General features: G+C 45.9%; 1 protein-coding gene across 3 annotated transcripts in view; it reads left to right on the top strand.

Moving 5' to 3' along the window:
* RGS6 (regulator of G protein signaling 6) overlaps nt 1–21,362 on the top strand; it is a 796,961-nt gene that overhangs the window by 682,358 nt on the left and 93,241 nt on the right. For all 3 annotated transcript variants that reach the window (XM_077464598.1, XM_077464599.1, XM_077464600.1), the window contains one exon: nt 2,369–2,450. In XM_077464598.1, coding sequence (XP_077320724.1) covers nt 2,369–2,450 — 82 coding nt within the window. The remainder of the gene's footprint in view (nt 1–2,368; nt 2,451–21,362) is intronic.

Below are 21,362 nucleotides of genomic sequence, written 5' to 3'. Positions count from 1 at the left end.
GCATATGATGATGGGCACAAGTGGCTGCATATGATGGGGGACAGTGGCTGCATATGATAGGGCACAAGTGATTGTGTATGATGGACACAAGTGGCTGCATATGATGGGGCACAGTGGCTGCATATGATGGCCACAAGTGTGTCCGTCATATGCAAACACTTGTACCCGTCATATGCAGCCATTTATGCCCGTCAAATGCAGCCACTTTTTCTGCATTTGATGGGCACAAGTGGTTGCATATGATGGGCACAAGTGGCTGCATATGATGAGCACAAGTGGCTGCATATGATGAGCACAAGTGGCTGCATATGATGAGCACAACTGGCTGCATATGATGGGGCACAAGTGGCTGCATATGATGAGCACAAGTGGCTGCATTTTATGGTCACAAATGGCTGCATATGATGGGTACAAGTGGCTGCATTTGATGAGCACAAGTGGCTGCATATGATGATGGGCACAAGTGGCTGCATATGATGGGGGACAGTGGCTGCATATGATGAGCACAAGTGGCTGCATATGATGAGCACAAGTGGCTGCATTTTATGGTCACAAATGGCTGCATATGATGAGCACAAGTGGCTGCATATGATGATGGGCACAAGTGGCTGCATATGATGGGGGACAGTGGCTGCATATGATAGGGCACAAGTGATTGTGTATGATGGACACAAGTGGCTGCATATAATGGACACAAGTGGCTGCATATGATGGGGCACAGTGGCTGCATATGATGGCCACAAGTGTGTCCGTCATATGCAAACACTTGTACCCGTCATATGCAGCCATTTATGCCCGTCAAATGCAGCCACTTTTTCTGCATTTGATGGGCACAAGTGGCTGCATATGATGGGCACAAGTGGCTGCATATGATGAGCACAACTGGCTGCATATGATGGGGCACAAGTGGCTGCATATGATGGGGCACAAGTGGCTGCATATGATGGGGCACAAGTGGCTGCATATGATGAGCACAAGTGGGTGCATTTTATGGTCACAAATGGCTGCATATGACGGGTACAAGTGGCTGCATATGATTGGCACAAGTGGCTGCATATGATGAGCACAAGTGGCTGCATATGATGATGGGCACAAGTGGCTGCATATGATGGGGGACAGTGGCTGCATATGATGGGGGACAGTGGCTGCATATGATGGGGGACAGTGGCTGCATATGATATTGCACAAGTGATTGTGTATGATGGACACAAGTGGCTGCATGTAATGGACACAAGTGGCTGCATATGATGGGGCACAGTGACTGCATATGATGGCCACAAGTGTGTCCGTCATATGCAAACACTTGTACCCGTCATATGCAGCCATTTGTGCCCGTCAAATGCAGCCACTTTTTCCCATCATATGCAGCCACTTGTGCCGATAATCCTATAGAAAATTTATGAAGGGAGCTGAAACTTTGAGTTGCCAAGTGAGAGCCAAGAAACTATAAGGATTCTAAGAAGATCTGTAAAGAAGAGTGAACCAAAATCCCTCCTGAGATGTGTGCAAACCTGATAACCAACTACAGGAAACGTCTTACCTCTGTGCTTGCCAATAAGGGTTTCTCCACCAAGTACTAAGTCGTGTTTTGCTTGGGGATCAAATACTTATTTTACTCACTGAAATGCGACTCAATTTATAACATCTGTATTGTGTTTTTTTGGGATTTTTCGGCTGATATTCTGTTTCTATCATGTAAAATACACCTATGATAAAACATTAAAGACTGTTAATTTCTATATAAGTGGGCAAACGTACAAAATCTACAGGGGATCAAATAATTATTTTCCCCACTGTAGATGATGTCATAGAAGTTCATTATTACATGAGATTATCATAAGACTTTCTTGTTTTTGGAATTGGGTTTTGGCATCATATGTCGGTACATGGGACCTATTAAATAATTGTACCCAAATAGTGCAAGAGATGCTTTTCCATGTTTTCAAACACAGCGCAAAGCACAAGCTCTGTTTTTGATTCAGGATTTAATTTTAAATATGCAGCTTTTCTTTAAAAAAAAGTGCTAGTTGTCCTTACGGTTTGGGCTTCAGTACTTTGAGACAGTGACCCAGAGTAACTTATCACAAAAGTCACACTGAAGTCCGAGCTACTAGTCGGCATATTTATTATAGGTCTGTGACCAATGAATCAACGTGACAAGGGGAAACTAGTATTTTCTAGACTTCTTTAGAATATTTTTCCTTTCAGTAATATTACAAAACTTTTTGTTGCCTTCTCACAAGAACATTTATGTATACATATTTCATTATACCTTTTCTGCATGCAGAAACAAACATCCCTGGGTGAAAAATGACAAAATATTCTGACTTTATTATGTTAAGCCAATTGATTCATGTTTCTTTCATAGGATTGACAGAAAAAAAGATAAAACTGAAAGGAAAATTCTGGACAGCCAAGAAAGGGGATTCTGGGATGTGCATCGACCAGTGGTAAGGTCACTCTCCGGTGTTTAATAATAAACTCCAATCTTCAGGTACCCCTAACTCCAGGTTGTCATGCTGATATGTTCACCTTTTGCAACATGTTAGATGTTACACCTATATTCAAGGTGTAGCATGTAACATGTTACAGATTCACCAGCCACAACACCCCTCAGATCCCCCATTTTGACAGCGAGTGGGGAATCTTCTTCACCCGCTCGCTGTCACAATCTAAAAAAATAGCGGCTGTGCGGGGTTCCTGTCCACCTGACTGCATCGTTCATTCACAGTGTTCTGTTTACGGCTGTCGGCTTGTAGTTCTTAATGAACTACCAGGGAGCTTTTGAGCGCTGTAGTAGTTCATTGAGTCTTCCTGTCAGTATGTAACTGCCTACCTATATTGGAGGTATGGCAGACAGCTACATAGACAGTCTGCAGGACTCCCACAATCTGCTGATCAGGGATGCAACTCTTTAGCGGCTCCTAACAAAAAACACAAAAAATAATAAATGCATACTTTGTTTACCTGCAAAAAAAATTGCATTTATCTATTTTTTGTTATCCTTAATGGTAACAGCCAGGGTAGCTTTTGGTTTCATGTACATTTTGTTTACTGCTTGCATAAAATCTTATGGGCCACATAAGAATTCCTCCTACTGTAATTTGATGAGCCTCCTTTAACAAGGGGTTTTGTTTGTATTCTGAACTATGTTTACTACTGCAGATTGTTCTCTGAGTCAAAAAAAAAAAAAGCCAGGCTAGGCCTCTTTCATACAGACAGCAGACTTTACCTCCCTGTCAGGAACATAATCCAGCATGCATATCCACACAGGTAGCATAGTCACCTTAAGATGATGCTACTTTAAAAAAATAAAAATAAATCCATCCATGTATGTATTTTGCTGTAATCCAATTTCCTGTTAAAGGGTGGCTATGTTCATTTTTTATGGTCCCACTGAATGTAGGAACATTACCACCTTCTCTCGCTCACTCCTGATATTGACTAGGGACTATCGACTATGGATATGCATAGAGCAGTGTGAATGTAAGCAGGTTACAAAACTAGTTAGATGCTGTTCCGGCCAGGAGGGTAGAAGTTCATACATTTCCCGATTTTTTGGTATTTTGGTGGGTTCTTCTCTGGGTCGGGCCTACTAAGTCTGTGATATATATTGGGACTGGATTCCGGTACAGAGAGCTTGCTTGCAGATGTGGAGCCAGAGTCCCCTAAAAGAGCAGTTGAGGTCGTTTCGGGTTCGAGTTATCTCCAACAGCGTGTTCCCGACAAGGGTCTAGTGGAGAGTTAAGACCGAGACACATATGGGAGAGAGATGGCGAATGACACCAGCAAGGAGCAGGAGGGTGTCACTCATCACTGCTTGGATGTACTGTAAAGTCATCAGAGCCTGGGGTTCACCCTGAAGACACAAGCTCTAGGGGAATGCCTCTGTTGGACTCTGTGTTACACAATCACTACTTTTGCAGGTATGCCGGGGCAGTGCACAGCCTGTAGTTAGAATTAGGGAAGAATTATACCTTTGAATGTTGGACTCTGTAATTCTCTTTGTACCTTTCTAAGTAAAGCGTTTGAAATGTTGTCCCTGCCATGCCTAAAGTTACTGAAATGGGTGTAATGCAAGTAACTGGCACACATAGTCTATGGAGTGGGTCTTAAACACATTTGGGTATGAAGCCATCGGTGTAGAGTGAAGTAGTGTGAAGATGCAAATGGTTACCGTATTTATCGACATATAACACGCACAGGCGTATAACACGCACATTAATTTTAAGAGGGAAGTTTGAGGGAAAACATTTTTTTAAATAAGGAACTTTGAAGCAAAATAAGGGTCAGTACCCATCTGCAGCCTAATCATTGCCATCAATGCAGCCTGATCAATGCCCATATGCAACTTCACAAGTGCCATCAATGCTGCCTTATTAGTCCACTTCAATGCAGCCTCACCATTGCCATCAATACAGCAGCCTCGCCATTGCCATCTATTGACTTCCTATTACAGAGGCCACCAAGTAAACAGGAGATTCTCGCTGTATGTAATCTGATGGCGCTTGTCCCACCCCCCTCCATGTTCCCTCCGAGGCAGCTAAAATTTAAGTATTGGTGTAAAACACGCAAACACTATTTGCACCTGATTTTTATGGTGCAAAAGAGAGTGTTATACGCAAAATAAATACAGTCCTTACAGGTAACGGAAGTTGTCGGAAGTTGTGGCTACTAGCAGCGAGGGGGATATTGTTGCCACTCCTTCCACATCGGTCTGCCTCCCAAAGCAATGGGAGCAGATCAGCACCGCCAAGTCCCCTTCTTGTACAGAGGTACAGAAGTTAAGTGCACGTGTGGAGCATGGCAGGGCTCACTTCACTACTGTGGAATGGTAGTGGAAAATGCTGGACATTTGGATGTGGACAGGGCTCAGCATGTCCCTCCTAAATGCATATTACAGAGAAGGTGTAAACTGTCACGGGGGACCCAAGAATTAACTTAAGAACAAGTGCAAGTGCACATGGTGTAAATTCATTTCTTAGAGCTAGTTCACACCAGATGCAGTTCCGTGCACTTTTTTCTGCACTACAAATTCATGCAGTGTTTTTCATGTTTTCCAATGGCTCTAGTTCACACCAGTGCAGTCAGTTTCCGGTGTAGAAAAAAAAGTAAAGCATGCTGCATTTTTTCTGCACAGAACTGCTGTACTGGAACCTTGCAAATTGTATCAAAAACACACTGGAACTGCGTATGGTGTGCACTACAAGCAAAAACTGATCCAGAACATTTTTTTTGTATTTTTGTGGTGTGAACTGGCCCTAAAAATGCATGCACAGTGTTTTCCATGTATTCCAATGGTTCTAGTTCACACCAGTGCAGTCAGTTCCAGTCAGTTTCCTGGAAAACAAACTGACTGGAACTGACTGCATTGGTGTGAGCTAGAGCCATTGGAATATATGGAAAACACTGTGCATGCATTTTTAATACAAAACAAAAACGCGCACGGAATTGCATCTGGCGTGACCTGGCCCTAAGGCTAGATTCACACCTATGCATTTTTAGTGCTTTTTGCATTTTGCAGATTTGCACTACAGTCCATTTACCATGGTTTATTATGGAACACTTTCTGTTGTGCAAATCTGCAAAATGCAAAAAGCACTAAAAATGCATAGGTGTGAATCCAGCCTAAGGCTCGATTCACACTATGCGATTTTTGATGCATTTTGCAGAAATGCAAGGAAATTTTTTAACATGGGTTCCTATGGAACATGTTCACATTTTTGTGCCTCTGCGTTTTTGGAAAGGGTCGGGAACTTTTTTTCATGCAAAATGCAGCGTTTTGCATGTAATAGAAGTCAATGGACCTGCATCAAAAACGCAAGTACCGCGTTTTTACCGCGTTTTTGCCACGATTTTGCCGCGATTTGCTTTTTGCGTTCTTTTTTTTCACTGTATATATCTGGTTGCTAAGCAACCACAGTGTAAAAAAAACGCAAAATCGAGGTAAAAACGCGTGTCCAAAAACGCGGCAAGCACCGCAAAAAGCACTGCAAAAACGCTCAAAAGCAACATGCATAGATGTGAATCGAGCCTAAGAGTAGAGGACAGCCTGAAGGTCGAGTATGCAGCCTCAGCCTTGTCCCAAGGCATTGATGAAAATGACACAAAGCAAAAGGTACCCCATGTGTAATAAAGGGACCCTGTACAAAGTGCCTAGTATAGGGGTAGGCCACCCCAGGATAAGCCTCTCGGGTCCCTTGCTTGGAGCCCAACGAGGAGGGAAACGTGGAGGATGTGACAAACAGCTACCAACCCCCTACCCTTACATACATTGCCACAACTAATGTGCACTGTTTGTTACAAACAATCAGAAGCGAGGAGAAATAGGAGATGTTTGGGATCTTATGGAGGACATTACAAGGAGTCAGAAAAAACAGTAAAAATTATTTAATAAAAAAAAAAAGATTATAGAGAAATTAGATAGTGGAAGTGTATAGATTATTTTTAGAGAATAAGAATATCTTTTAGGGCCCCTTTAATTCACCATAGAGTATGTCAAGGCTCATGTTGATGGTCTATTAACAGGGTGGTTCCACAACTTTCCACCTCCCATTCTGTCTTGGACAATCAACATTTCCTTTGACACATTCCATTGGGCTTGAGCACTCCTTCTGTAGACATCACTCAGCCGGTCCAGGCTCAGAAATTATCCCAAATTTACAGTTGAGATCCACCCTGAAAACCTGAGCATCAGCTCAGCTTCTCAGCAAGCCAATGGGGGACTGAGCCAGCCGCTCCCTCCACAGCCTGGTACACCAGTGAGCGCTGGAGGGGCAGAGCAGAGAGCCTATGACTGACAGTCACTGGTTCTCTGCAGGCAGAAGGCCAAGAACTTAGTGACCAGTGTTGTTTGATTACTCAGTTCTCAGTTTTAGAGGAGGTGAAGGACAGCTGCAGCTGGGATTGGTGCAGCCTTCTAGGCAAGTATGTTTTTAAGTAATACTTATATTTAACTGGTAAGTGCTGCAGCAATATATAAAGTTAGACCCTGGCTCTCTTATACAAAGCAGCGGTCTATTTGTTTCCCAGATGATCCCCCCAGAGAGTGGCCGAAACTGCTCAGGTAATAACAGCACTGTTTGTCTGCAGCAGAGCCAGGCTACTGCTTTGTGTACGAGAGCCACTGACCACCTCTCTAGATTGATGCAACACAGCATAATTGAACCCTTGTGACAGCATTTATCAGCCTGGCTGCATTACAGTAACACATTTTGAGGGTTTGATTGGGCTTCATTCAAGAGCTCTGGAGTTAACATGTTAACATTAAGTACATCTTAACCTGTTGCCACCCGCCCACCATCATATGACATTATGGACTGAGCTGGGATAACTGAATGATGCCTGTAGCTACAGACATCATTCAGATATTACTGTTTTCAGCCTGCGATTCCCTACACCATAAGAATGATTATAGCGGCGACCCCCCCTCCCGCCACTTCTACCGACTCAACGCTACGATCGGTGAGTCGGAGACAGGATCCGCCGGCCCCGGATATTGATCATAGAGATTTTGCCGGAGTCTCTATGAACGTTAGAGGCCGAACGCGATGTTATGACGTCATGCCCGGCCTCCGCATTCAAAAAAACGGTGCCACCTCGGCTGAGAAGCCGTGAACGGTTTAACTTTTTTTTTTTATTTCAGGCTTCCCAGCCTAGTGGTGAGATGTGGGGTCTTATTGACCCTATATCTCACTGTAAAGAGGACATGACATGTCATATTCCTATTACAAGGGATGTTAACAATAGGAATAAAAGTGATCAATTTTTTTTTTTTTCAAAAAAGTGTCAAAGTAAAAAAAATAAAAAAAGAATATATAATATAATAAACATTAATTAACATGTCTTCATGTGCACGCATGCAGGAGCAAACGCATATGTAAGTCCTGCCCACATATGAAAACGGTATTCAAACCATACATGTGAGGTATCGACGCGAACGTTGGAGCGAGAGCAATAATTTTGTCCTAAACCTCCACTGTAACTAAAAAAATGTAACCAGTAAAAAAATTTCAAGCGTCGCTTATGGGGATTTTTAAGTAGCAAAAACTTTAGCGTGACACGTTAGGAATCGATTTACTCAGCATAACTTCATCTTTCACAATATGCAGAAACATTGGGCTAACTTTACAGTTTGTTTTTTTAAAGCACAAAACAGTTTTTTTTTTCCCAAAAAGAACTCGTTTGAGAGATTGCTGCGCAAATACCATGCAAGAAAAAAAATCTGTAACAACCGCCATTGTATTCCCTAGGGGCTTTCCTAAAAAAACATATATAATGTTTGGGGGTTCCCTGTAATTTTCTACCAAAAAAATGATGATGTTTACATGTAGGAGAGAAATGTCAGAATTGGCCTGGGTGGCAAGTAGTTAAAGGAAACATTAAATTTTTGTGTGTGTTAGAAGAATCGACTCGAAAGTACTTCAATATCTATCTATATCTATATATATCTATCTACTGTATCTATCTACTTTTACATTACATATATATTTTACATTACATTACATTTACATTACATTCCAGTGGATGATTGCCCTCTTGTGGTCATGTCATAGAACATATCCTATTTCTGTAAAACAATTTGTACACATATAAAAACGGTGTTCAAACCATACATGTGAGGTGTCGACGCGAACGTTGGAGCCAGAGCAATAATTTTGTCCTAAACCTCCACTGTAACTAAAAAAATGTAACCAGTCAGAGCAGTGGAGACCCCTTCTCTGACCTATCAGAAGTGGCTGACCAGGACCGTTCGGACAGTGAGGATGATTCCCCGTCAGGGTCCGGGTGCGACAAGGCGCTTCTTGGAGCACTTATCACAGCTGTGCGTGATACCCTGAAGATTCAGGAGCCAGCGGATTCCTCTGCTGATGTACCGGTCCCTTTTGGGTCCCACAAGCCAGCACGTTCACCTAAGGTGATTCCGTATTCGACTTATTTTGACAAGTTCATCTACAGGGAATGGGGGAAAGCCTTCTCAAAAAGTGGTCAGCTCCTCCGGTCGTGGACCACCCATTGTCTAGGTTAAATAAAGTAACCACGATCCCGGTTAAGGGGACTCCTGCATTCAAGGATCCCACGGACAGGAAGGCTGAAGCAGTGCCTCGTTCCTTGTTTACGGTTGTGGGGTCAGCCGTGCGACCTGTACTGGCATCCGCACTGGTGTCGCAGACACTGACTGAGTGGATAAAACTTTTGCGCCGTGAATTGGGAGACCAGAATGCCTCCCCTGTCTGCGTGGAGTTAGCAGATCAACTAGTGCATGGCCTTAAGTACGTTTGTGACGCGGCCCTGGATACTCTCCCTATGTTATCCAGGGCCTCAGTGTCAGCTTATTTGGCCGAAATGCTGGTCCACTGACCAGGTATCCAAGAAAGCCCTGACGGATCTTCCCTTCCTTGGCGACTGGCTCTTTGGAGCCTCGTTGGATGACATTATTAAAAATGCCACGGGTGGTAAGAGTACACTACTCCCACAGGCCAGGAAGGCTAAGGAGCCACGCCGCAGGCAAGGGCCCTCCTTTTCCGCTCACAAACGTTTTTTTCTTCCGCCCGGTGCTTCAGCAAAACGACCCCAGCCCAACAGGACGCCCACGGATGGTCAGAAGCGTCCCTGGAAACGCAAGCCTAACAAGCCTGCAAACAAAAGTGCTACCGCATGAAGGTCTGCCCCCACCCACATCTCGGGTGGGGGGTCACCTTTGGGAGTTTGCAGCCCGTTGGACCTCCCGGTTATCTGACCAATGGGTCTGCGACCTGATTTCTACAGGCTACCAAATAGCATTTCTCTCTTGGCCGTCAAACAGATTCTTCCCCTCCAGCATACCCGTGTCCCGGGTTCGCCGGGAGGCCCTGTTAGGGTGTCAGGAAAGGGTCCATCCGCTGGTAAGATCCATCATTTGGCGTGCAGTGCTAAGGTCCACCAGCAGGTGTCTCCTGGCAGTTTGTAACTGTCAGGAGAGACTTTCCCTGCTGGTGTTATGTCATCATTGGGCCGCAGTACTGGTGTCCACCAGCGGACGGATCCTGGCAGTATGGAGCAGGCAACACTTCCTGCACTCAGGTGTTACTTGAGGACAATTACTGGAGTCTTATAAATACTCGACAAGCCCATGCATGCTTGCCTTGGTATCTCTCTCCCTGGATTCTGACCTTGAGCCTGCTATCCTGACCTTGAGCCTGTATTTGACCCTGAGCCTGTACCTGACCCCATCCTGGACCTGTCCCTCCTGTTTGCCTTGGATCCCTGTTCTACAGCCCATCCATCCATTCGTCCTCCCCCTGTCCTGTTGATTCCCCATCCTTACCCATCTGCTGACCCCCCTGTGTATGACCTCGGCCTGGCTTTTGTTTTCCGATTCTGGTATTTCCCATTATTTGTATATATCATTGTTGTTTGTGGGTTTGGGTTGGTTGTTGCACTGTTATATTCACTTACTTATCACCTATGTAAATAAACACCATTATTATTCACTTACGTGTGTTTCTGGTTTCCTCTGTGCAGTCCACACAGTCTGGTCTACTAATTTCCTGACATAGGGGCAGTGAGGGACTTGCTGAATCAGGGGGTGATCGTACCAGTTCCGGAATCGGAGCGCTTCCAGGGGTTCTACTCCAATCTGTTTGTGGTTCTCAAGAAGGAAGGGGTACGTCCAATCTTGGACTTAAAAGCCCTCAATCACTTTGTAAAAGTGCAAAGGTTCAGAATGAAATCAGTTCTCTCAGTAGTCACTGCACTCCATCAAGGGGACTTCCTGGCATCCTTGGGCATTCAGGATGCCCACTTGCACATACCCTTATGCCTTCGGCATCAAAAGTTTCTGCGTTTGGCAGTCGGGGAAGCCCATTACCAGTTTGTGGCTCTTTCCTTTGGCCTGGCATCAGCCCCCTGAGTCTTTACCAAAGTACTGGCTCCGGTGTTGGCGTTGTTGAGACAACACGGGATTGCTATCGTGGGTTACCTAGATGATCTCCTCCTGAGAGATTCTTCCGCCTCAGAATTAGAGGATGATGTGGCGATCACCTTGCAGACCCCGCAAGCGTTTGGGTGGCTGTTGAACCTAATGAAGTCGGTGGTGGTACCGACTCAGCGTCTGGAGTACCTGGGGCTACTATTGGACTCCAGGGAAGCAAGGGTTTTTCTCCCCTTAGACAAATTGCTGACTCTCAGATCTGCGGTCAAACTACTGTTGAACCGCAAGTGGTCATCACTTTGCTTTTGCATGTGGGTGCTGGGGCTCATGGTGGCTTCCTTCGAGGCAGTACCTTATGCCCAGTTCCACACCAGAGTCCTGCAGAAGGAGATCTTGACAAAATGGGACAAATCTCGGTTGTCCCTGGATCGGCAGATCCAGGTGAGCCAGCCAGTCAGGGACTCCCTGATCTGGTGGTTGAGGTCCCCGGTGATTCAGGCCGGAAAATTGTTCCTTCCTCTGAAATGGACGGTGGTCACCACGGGGTGGAGTGATGGAGATTCAGTCGGCTCAGGGCCTCTGGTCGACGGAGGAATCCAAGTTGCCGATTAATCTGCTCGAATTGAGAGCGATCAGGCTGTGCCTTCACACATGGTCGGCGTGTCTTCGAGGGCGTCCAACCAGGCTACAGTAAGACAACGCCACAGCTGTGGCGTACATAAATCACCAAGGGTGAACAAGAAGTTCAGCCGCTGCTCGGGAGGTCGCTCACATACTTCGGTGGGCAGAGCGACACGTCTCGGCCCTGTCGGCCATTTACATCCCGGGGGTGGAAAATTGGCAGGCGGACTATCTGAGTCGTCAGATGTTGGATCCAGGAAAATGGGTTTTGCATCCGGAGATATTCAGGCGGCTGTACCTGAAATGGGGCACACCAGATGTGGATCTATTGGCCTCCCGGCTCAATCGGAAGGTGCTGAGATTCGTGTCCAGGACAAGAGATCCATGGGCAGACGCGTCAGACGCGCTGGTGGCTCTGTGGGATCAGTACCAGCTGATCTACGCCTTTCCTCTGCTAAAACTGTTGCCCCCTCTGCTTCGCAGAGTGGAAGCCGAGGGGATTCCAGTAATCCTGGTTGCCCCGGATTGGCCTCAGCGGGCCTGGTACGCAGACCTGGTGCGCCTGGTGGCAGATGCTCTCTGGCGACTGCCGTTGAGAAAGGACCTCCTATCTCAAGGTCCAATCCTTCACCCTGCTTTACAATCACTGGCTTTAACGGCCTGGCTTTTGAAAGCCAGGTATTGAGGAACAGGGGTCTGTCGGACTCGGTGATTCCAACTATGCTGAGGGCGCGGAAATCTTCTTCCAGGAAGATATACCATCATACTTGCAAGGCCTACATCTCCATGTGTGAGGAGAAAGGGTGGCATCCGCGCTCCTTCTCTGTATCCAGGATCCTGCTGGTTCTGCAGCAAGGTGTAGACCAGAGGTTGGCGTTGAGCACCATCAAGGGGCAGATTTCAGCTCTGGCTGCCTTTTTTAAAAGACCCCTGGCGTCTCACTCATTAGTGAGTACCTTTGTACAGGAGGTGCGACATGTAGTCCGTCTGGTGATTTGAACCTGGTGTTGTCGGCGTTTCAGAAGCCACCATTTGAGAATATCAGGGAGATTCCTCTGCTGACCCTTTCACAGAAGGTGGTCTTTCTAGTGGCCATCACATCGGCCAGGAGGGTTTTGGAACTGGCGACCTTGTCCTGCAAGTCGCCTTATCTGGTCATCCACAGGGATAAGGTGGTGTTGCGTCCGTAACAGTCCTTTCTGCCGAAGGTGGTTTCGGCCTTTCATATCAATGAGGACATTGTATTGCCATCATTGTGTCCTAAGCCGAAGCACCACAAAAAGGTGGACCTTCACGCTCTAGAGGTGGTTAGGGCTCTGAAGGTGTACTTGTCCGCCACAGCTTCCTTTCGGAAGTCAGGCTCACTGTTTGTTTTGGTGGCTGGTCCTAAGAAGGGCATGGCTTACTCGTTGGCCACCATTTCCAGGTGGATCAGACAGATTGTAGTACAAGCCTATGCCTTGAAGGGGCAGGTGCCTCCCTTTCCAGTCACGGCCCACTCTACAAGAGCAATCGGAACGTCTTGGGCCTTCCGACACCAAGCGTCTGTTGCTCAGGTGTGTAAGGAGGCGACCTGGTCGTCTGTCCATACGTTTACCAAGTTCTACAAGGTAGACGTCAGTGCATCGGCTGATGCCTGTTTTGACCGCAAAGTTTTGCAGGCGGCCGTGTAGTTGCAATTTAATTTTTTTCCTGGTTTTTCGATAAAAACGCAGTACTGTTTTGGTTAATGCACTGTTGCATTACTTCCACAATGTTGCGGTCTTGGGGATCACTCCTGTTGAGGATAACCGGTTATATAGTGGTGTTTTTCCACACACTGCTGTTTTTTTTGTGGGTTTAGTTTCACTAGTTCCCACTTGCCATGGTGGATGAGGTTTTTATGCTGTTTTTCCCACCCCCTCATTTGGCTCTGCTGTCCCATTTAGTTACAGAGAGGAGCTGTGTCGGTCGGTGAATATAAGAGAAAATAGGATTTTTTGTACTCACTGTAAAATCCTTTTCTCTGTAATTCACCGACCGACACAGCACCCACCCCTCCTTTTTTCTACGTTATACTGCTTGTTGATGTACTGAAGCTGCTAGGAGCAGTGGGAAGGGTTGATAGCACGGGACGAGATTAAAGTTCTGTGTATTGTGTAACAATTTTGCCTAGTTTCTCCTAATGGCAGGCTATACAACCCATTTAGTTACAGAGTTGTGTCAGTCGGTGAAATTCAGAGAAAAGGTTTTTACGGTGAGTACAAAAAATCCTATTTTTTTCCCCAAAAATAACTAGTTTGAGAAATTGCTGCGCAAATACCGTGCAAGATAAAAACGGTAACAACCGCCATTGTATTCCCTAGGGGCTTTTCTAAAAAAACATATATATATGTCCCATGTTTGGGGGTTCCCTGTAATTTTCTACCAAAAAAATTATGATGTTTACATGTAGGAGAGAAATGTCAGATTTTGCCTGGTTGGCAAGTAGTTAAAGGAAATATTACATTTTTGTGTGTGTTAGAAGAATAGACTTGAAAGTACTTGAATATCTATCTATCTATCTGCTGTATAAATATATATATATATATATATATATATATATATATATACATATTATTATTTTATTTTTATTTTTTTACATTACATATATTTTTTACATTACATTCCAGTGGATGATTGCCCTCTTGTGGTCATGTCATAGAACATGTCCTATTTCTGTAAAACAATTTGTACACATATAAAACTGTCGGATGAGAAATATTTGAGATAGTTTTCAGATATCATCACATTTTTTAAACATGTATATCACGACCATATGTAAAATGAAAATATAATTTCTGAAAACTTTAGACTTTTTCTGTGGGGTAGTGGCAGGGCCGGACTGGGCATAAAAACCAGCCCTGGAAATAATTTCATAGCAGCCCCAGTGGCGTAGAGTGGGTTGTAAGCACATGGCACGGGAAATGGCCAGAGACTGCAGACATGGCACGGGAGATGGTGAGAGACTGCAGCCATATTACAGGAGATGGTCAGAGACTGCAGCCATATTACAGGAGATGATCAGACTGCAGACATAGTATAGGAGATGATCAGAGACTGCAGACATGGCACAGGAGATGGTCAGAGACTGCATTTAACCACTTCGCATCCAGGCCAATTCTGACATTTCTCTCCTACATGTAAAATTCATATTTTTTTTGCTAGAAAATTACATAGAACCCCCAAACATTATATATGTTTTTTTAGACAATGGCGGTCATTGCAACTTTTTATCTCACACGGTATTTGCGCAGCAATTTTTCGAAAGGCGTTTTTTTCAGAAAAAAAACAGTTTCATGCTTTAAATAAAAAAAAAAAACTGTAAAGTTAGCCCAATTTTTTGCATAATGTGAAAGAGGAAGATACGCCGAGTAAATAGATACCCAACATGTCATGCTTCAAAATTGCACGCGCTCGTGGAATGGCACCAATCGTTGGTATTTAAAAATCCCCATAGGCGACGCTTTAAATTTTTTTACTGGTTACAAGTTTTGGGTTACAGAGGAGGTCTAGGGCTAGAATTATTGCTCTCGCTCTAACGTTCGCGGCGATACTTTACATGTGTGGTTTGAACACCGTTTTCATATGTGGGCGGGACTTGCGTATGCGTTCGCTTCTGCGTGCAAGCTCACGGGGACAGGGGCGCTTTAAAAAAAAATTATTGTTAATTTTATATTAATTTTTTTAGTTTGACACTTTAAAAAAAATAAAATACATTTGATTACTTCTATTCCTATTACAAGGAATGTAAACATTCCTTGTAATAGGAATGTGGCACAATCGGACCTATTTACAGTGAGATATGGGGTCAATAAGACCCCATATCTCACCTCTAGGCTGGGAAGCCTAAAATAAATAAAAAAAAAAAACGATCCTGGCTTCCCAGCCAAAATGGCGCCATTAATTTGAATGCAGAGGCCGGGCGTGAAGTCATAACATCGCGCCCAGCCTCCGAACGATCATAGAGACTCCGGGGACGATCTGGTCCACCTGAAATCTCTATGGAATCATCCGGGGGCCGGCAGATCCTGTGACCGACTCACCGATGGAAGCGGTGAGTTGTTACAAGCACCGGAGGGCGGCGGGAGGGGGGGCATCCCCTCCCGCCGCCCGTAAGAACAATCAAGCGGCGGAACAGCTGCTATGATCATTCTTATGGTGCAGGGAATCGCCGGCTGAAAACGCCGATATCTGAATGATGTCTGTGGCCTCAGGCATCATTCAGATATACCGCCACAAAGCCCATGACGTCATATGACGTAGTGTGGGTGCCAAGTGGTTAAAGCTGAACTCAGTGTACAGGTATATAGTATTGCAGGGTTGTTCCACTCTATTTAAACCATCTCTGCAAGATCAAGTCAGTCATTTTCCTTTGAAAAGTACAACCAAGTGACAGAAGAAAGCATTCACATCCAATTTCCAAAATACTAATTTTCTTGCAAACACTGCAAACACTGAACTGCTCAAGATTAGTGTAGGACAGTAACCAGTTAATGGGTCTGTGAAGCTTTTAGCCTGATCCAGCTGTAAATCCTCCAACAACAAAAAAACTCCTATCAAACAAACTGTGCAGCACACACAGAGGGAGCTCTGGCTAAATAGCTGATTATAAGCTGAAATGGTTAACAGCCATGTGTCCCTGGTCTCATAGAAAGCTGCTGCAGTGTCTTCCAGAGATCTTATCAGTGTGATCAGACAATGTGCAGGTCAGGGTTGGCAGATATAAAAAAAAGTAACCACTGAGACAAGAGGGAGGAGAGGCTGATTGGTAACCTGTACACTGCCTGATCACATAGATATCTGGAAGACGCTGCAGCCGGCCAGCAACATGTCACTGTGCTCCCGACGATCCTGTTTTTTCCATTCAGCCAGAGTTCTGTGTCTTGCAGAACTTGTATTGTTGTAGTCATACCTCCTTTTATCTCCCTCCTGGTGTCCCCATTCAGCCCGGCTCCAGCACTTACAATCAAAGGTGAGCAGGGGGAGGGCTACACTGCCTGCTGATTGGCTGTGGATGGACGGGAGGAGGAGCAGGTCCTCCCTTGTATTCTCCTAAGCAGCGCTATTGGTTAGCCCAGTGAACACACAGTAAGTCTCCATGCTCCCTCCCACCTGCATTATCCACACCAAAGACCCGCCTGCCGCACGATAGCCACATGCTTCTCCGGTCCTCCGCTGCTAGAATTTATTTCCTCAGCCAGCCCCGCCGCCTGTTCACAGCTCCTAGCTGACAGTGGCCCCAGGGAAGCCAGCTTACCAGGAAATTTCCCGCTATCTCAGTAGGCCAGTCCGGCCCTAGGTAGTGGTAAACAAAGCTTGTATCTGATCATGAACAACTAAGCCAAATGAAACAATGGTAACAATTTTCTGTTAGAGCAAATAACGTAGTGACTGAACATAAAGATGGATCAATAACATACAATCTGTGGGTGATTCGTCAGTCCAGAGGACTGGATGGTGGTATGATAAGGCAGCTGCTGTCCTCAGAGAGCGCTAACTCTGTATACAGAAAAGACAGGAGAGCACAGGAAGCGCCACCTCAGTGCATTATTACAAGCAAATTTTAATGACAAAGTAGCTGTAAACACTCACAAGAGGAAGTAAAAACATAGGCTCATATGTAATCTGATGTAGTGGGATCCCGGGGCTCCAGGTGTCCAATAAAGAATCCAATGGGCTCCAATGTGGCCGGAGTGTCACCAACATGTCCTGTGGCCACCAGGAAGGCGCCTGGAACCAGCATGAAACGCATGGAAATGACATCACAGGCAGCTGGGTTGCTTCCGGGATCACTGTTACAGTTTGATGCGATGGGCAGACAGGCTACGCGCTCGGAGCTCAGCTCCTTCTACAGACCTGTAGCCTGTCTGCCCATCCCATCGAAATGCAACAGTGATCCCAGAAATAGTCCAGATGCCCCTGACCTTATTTCCATGCGTTACACGCTGGTTCCGAACGCCTTCCTAGTGGCCACAGGACGTGCCGGTGACTCTCTGGCCACATTGAAGCCCAGTGGATTCTTTCTTGGACACCTGGAGCCCCAGGATCCCACTACAACATCAGATTACAGACGAGCCTATGTTTTTACTTCCTCTTGTGAGGGTTTACAGCTACTTTGCTATTAATATTTGCTTGTAATAATGCACTTAGGTACATGGCGCATCGTTCAGGTACAGAGGCAAGATCAGGTACAGAGCTCACAGGTTCAGGTCAGGGCACAAAGAAGATACTGAGGCAACTGTGTGTGTGTTGCCTGGTATTTATACTCATCTCCTGCACTCAGGCTCAGGTGACGCCTGATCGCAGGAGATGATGTCGGTTCCACACTACCGGGAACCACCCACTGGTGGACGCCAGTACTGTGACCCAAGGAACAGATAGTGCCACCAGCAGGTGAAAGCACCCCTGACAGTTCCAGGCTGCAAGGAGACACCCACTTGTGGACATCAGTACTGCAAGCCAGATGTCTGAAAGCGCCACCAGCAGGCAGAACCTTTCCTGTCAGTACCCTCCTCGAAAGAGTGGCCTCTGGACTGTCCAACTAGCTACTGCTGGGAAAAGTCCATGGAATCAAGCTTGGCAGCGAGCACAGGCACATTGAGCTGGGCAGCAGGCACGGGCACATCAGGCTGGGCAGCAGACAGCGGCGCATCAGGCTGGGTGGCGGACAGAGGCACATCAGGCTGGATGGGGGACAGTGGCACATCAGGCTGGATGGCGGACAGAGGCACATCAGTCTGAGCGGCGGACAGAGGCACATCAGGCTGGGTGGTGGACAGAGGCACATCAGGCTGGGCGGCAGACAGAGGCACATCAGGCTGGGCGGCGGACAGAGGCACATCAGGCTGGGCGGCGGACAGAGGCACATCAGGCTGGGCGGCGGACAGAGGCACATCAGGCTGGGCGGCGGACAGAGGCACATCAGGCTGGGCGGCAGACAGAGGCACATCCAGCTGGATGGCAGGCTCTGAGTCATCTTGCTGGGCAGCAGGCTCCATGTCATCTGGCTGGGCAGCAGGCTCCAAATCATTTGGCTGGGCAGCAGGCTCTGGGTCATCTGGCTGGGCAGCAGGCTCCGGGTCATCTTGCTGGGCAGCGGGCTCTGGGTCATCTGGCTGGGCAACAGGTTCTGGGACGTCTGACTGGGTAGCAGGCTCCAGGTCATCTGGCTGGGCAGCGAGCACCGTATCAGCAGGCTGGATAATGGGCACCAGCCCAACAAGCTGGGTAATGGGCACCGGCCCAGTAGGCTGGTTAACAGCACCGGCTCAGCAAGCTGGGTGACGGGCACCAACTCACCAAGTCAGATGATGGGTACTGGCTTAACAGACCGAGTGACGGACACCAGTTCAGCAGACTGGGTAGCGGGCACCGGCCCCGCAGGCTGGGTAACGGGCACCGGCTTCACATGCTGGGTAACGGGCACCGGCTCCACAGGCTGGGATATGGGCACCAGAACTTCAGGCCGGAAACAGACACTGGAACTTCAGACCGGAACACGGGCACGGAACTTCAGACCAGAACACGGCACCAGAACTTCAGACTGGAACATGGGCACCAGAACTTCAGACCGGAACACGGGCACTGGAGCTTCAGGCTAGAACATGGGCACCGGAACTTTAGGCTGGACAGCAGGCAGAAAGTTGTCAGGGTTAGGTTCAGTATCATCAGAGGCCAACTTGGCTCCATTGGTAGTCATGGAGGTAGATTGGAGCAGGTCGGTCGGTGCGGAAGCAGGCTGGAGCAGATTGGCTGGTGTGGAGGCAGGTTGGGTTACTGGCAGGATCCTATGAGTTGGAAAGAACTTCCATTTCTTCTTTGGCTTAGCTACTGAAGTTCTGTAGGTAGCTGCAGGACTGTAGGTAAGGGGTGAAGCAGACTGGAGAGGAGGGTTGAAATATGGCAGGGAAGAGGGAACAGTAGCTAGGGGAAGATTTTGTGGGGTTTTTGTAGGCAGCAGAGAAGAGGCAGGTGGATTATAGGCAGGATAGGTGCAGGGAGTAGAAACAGGGTATTGGTATTTGGTGGGAAGCAGAGTGTACTGGGCTGAGACTGAGGTTGTCATGTGTGATGGGGGACATTTGGGTAGTCAGGTGTCTGGTAGCAGAAGTGGTTTGTTGTGGGCTGGCTGAGGCTGATTGCAATATATCAGACCAAGCTTGGAGCACTGGTTGGACAAAAAACGGTTCACATGCTGCTTGTCTAATAATACATTCTAATAGCACTTGTTGAAGACAAGTCATCCTCTAAAAACCACGCTAGAGACTCCACCTGATCAGCACTGAAGGGGGGGAGAAAAATCATCACGGCCCTTTGGAACACAGGACAGGGCCAGCTCAGTACATATCTGAATTAAAGGCTGCACATCCCCAAACAGCTTACAGTCCTGATCAACCAGGTAGTGAGCCAAATGAATGATCTCTAGCAGCGGGTCACTGGTCCACTCTTTCACTGTCTGGCAGAGATATTCACCACTCTCTGATGCCAGCAGAGCATAATAAACAGTCACATCAGATTTAATCTCAGCAAAGTAAACAGAACCAAGATGGTTCCTCTGTGCAGCGACTTCTGGTCAGGGATGGCCTTGGTATACTGTCATGTATCAGGTGTGACCAGAACTACGTGGACAGCAAAACCAAAGAGGAAACCAAACGCATGTAAAGTGAAAATATTGTGATTTATTAACCACTTGACCACTGGGCACTTAAAGCCTCTTCCTAACAAGACCAATTTTGAGCTTTTGGTGCTCTCACATTTTGAATGACAATTACTGAGTCATGCAACACTGTACCTATATGAAATTTTTGTCCTTTTTTCACACAAATAGAGCTTTCTTTTGGTGGTATTTAATCACCACTGGGTTTTTTTATTTTTTGCATTATTAAAGAAAAAAAAGACAGAAAATTCTGTAAAAAAAAATGCATTTTTCTTCATTTCTGTTATAAAATTTTGCAAATTAGTTATTTTTCTTCATATATTTTGCCAAAATTTATACCGCTACATATCTTTGGTAAAAATAACCCAAATTGGTGTATATTATTTGGTCTTTGGGAAAGTTATAGAATCCACAAGCTATGGTGCCAATCTCTGAAAATTGATCACACCTGAAGTACTGACGGTCTAATTTCTTGAGACCCCAACAAGCCAGGAAAGTACAAATACCCCCCAAATGACCCATTTTTGGAAAGTAGCCATTCCAAGGTATTAAGTAAGAGGCATGGTGAGTTTTATGAAGTTGTAATTTTTTCCTACAATTCTTTGCAAAATCAAGATTTTTTTTTTCACAAAATTGAAATCACAAAATATTATTAGATTATTTCTCACACACAGCATATGCATAGCACAAATTACACCACAACATACATTCTACTACTCCTCTCAAGTATGACGATACCACATGTGTGAGACTTTTACACAGCGTGGCCACATACAGAGGCCCAACATGCAGGGAGCGCCATTAGGCGTTCTTGGAGCATAAATTACACATATAATTTCTTGACTACCTCTTACACTTTTAAAGGACCTAGAGAACCAGGACAATGAAAACGCCCTAAAAATGACCCCATTTTGGAAAGAAAACAACCCAATGTATAATCTATAAGGAATATCGAGTCTTTTGAACATGTCATTTTTTTCTACAAGTTTTTGGAAAATGTGTAAAGAAAATGAAAACGCATTTTTTTTACATGTTGTCCATTTACACAATATTTCTAAAACATAGCATGTACATAGCAAAAATTACACCTCACATAGAGAGGCCCAACATGTAGGGAGCACCATCAGGTGCTCTAGAGACATACGTTTCAAA

The sequence above is a fragment of the Lithobates pipiens genome, unplaced genomic scaffold (assembly GCF_037356315.1).
Source record: "Lithobates pipiens isolate NorthernLeopardFrog02 unplaced genomic scaffold, aLitPip1_a1.2 Scaffold_30, whole genome shotgun sequence".
Lineage (NCBI taxonomy): Eukaryota > Metazoa > Chordata > Amphibia > Anura > Ranidae > Lithobates > Lithobates pipiens.
The sequence above is the reverse complement of the archived record's forward strand: the minus strand, read 5'-3'. Positions and strand labels throughout refer to the sequence as shown.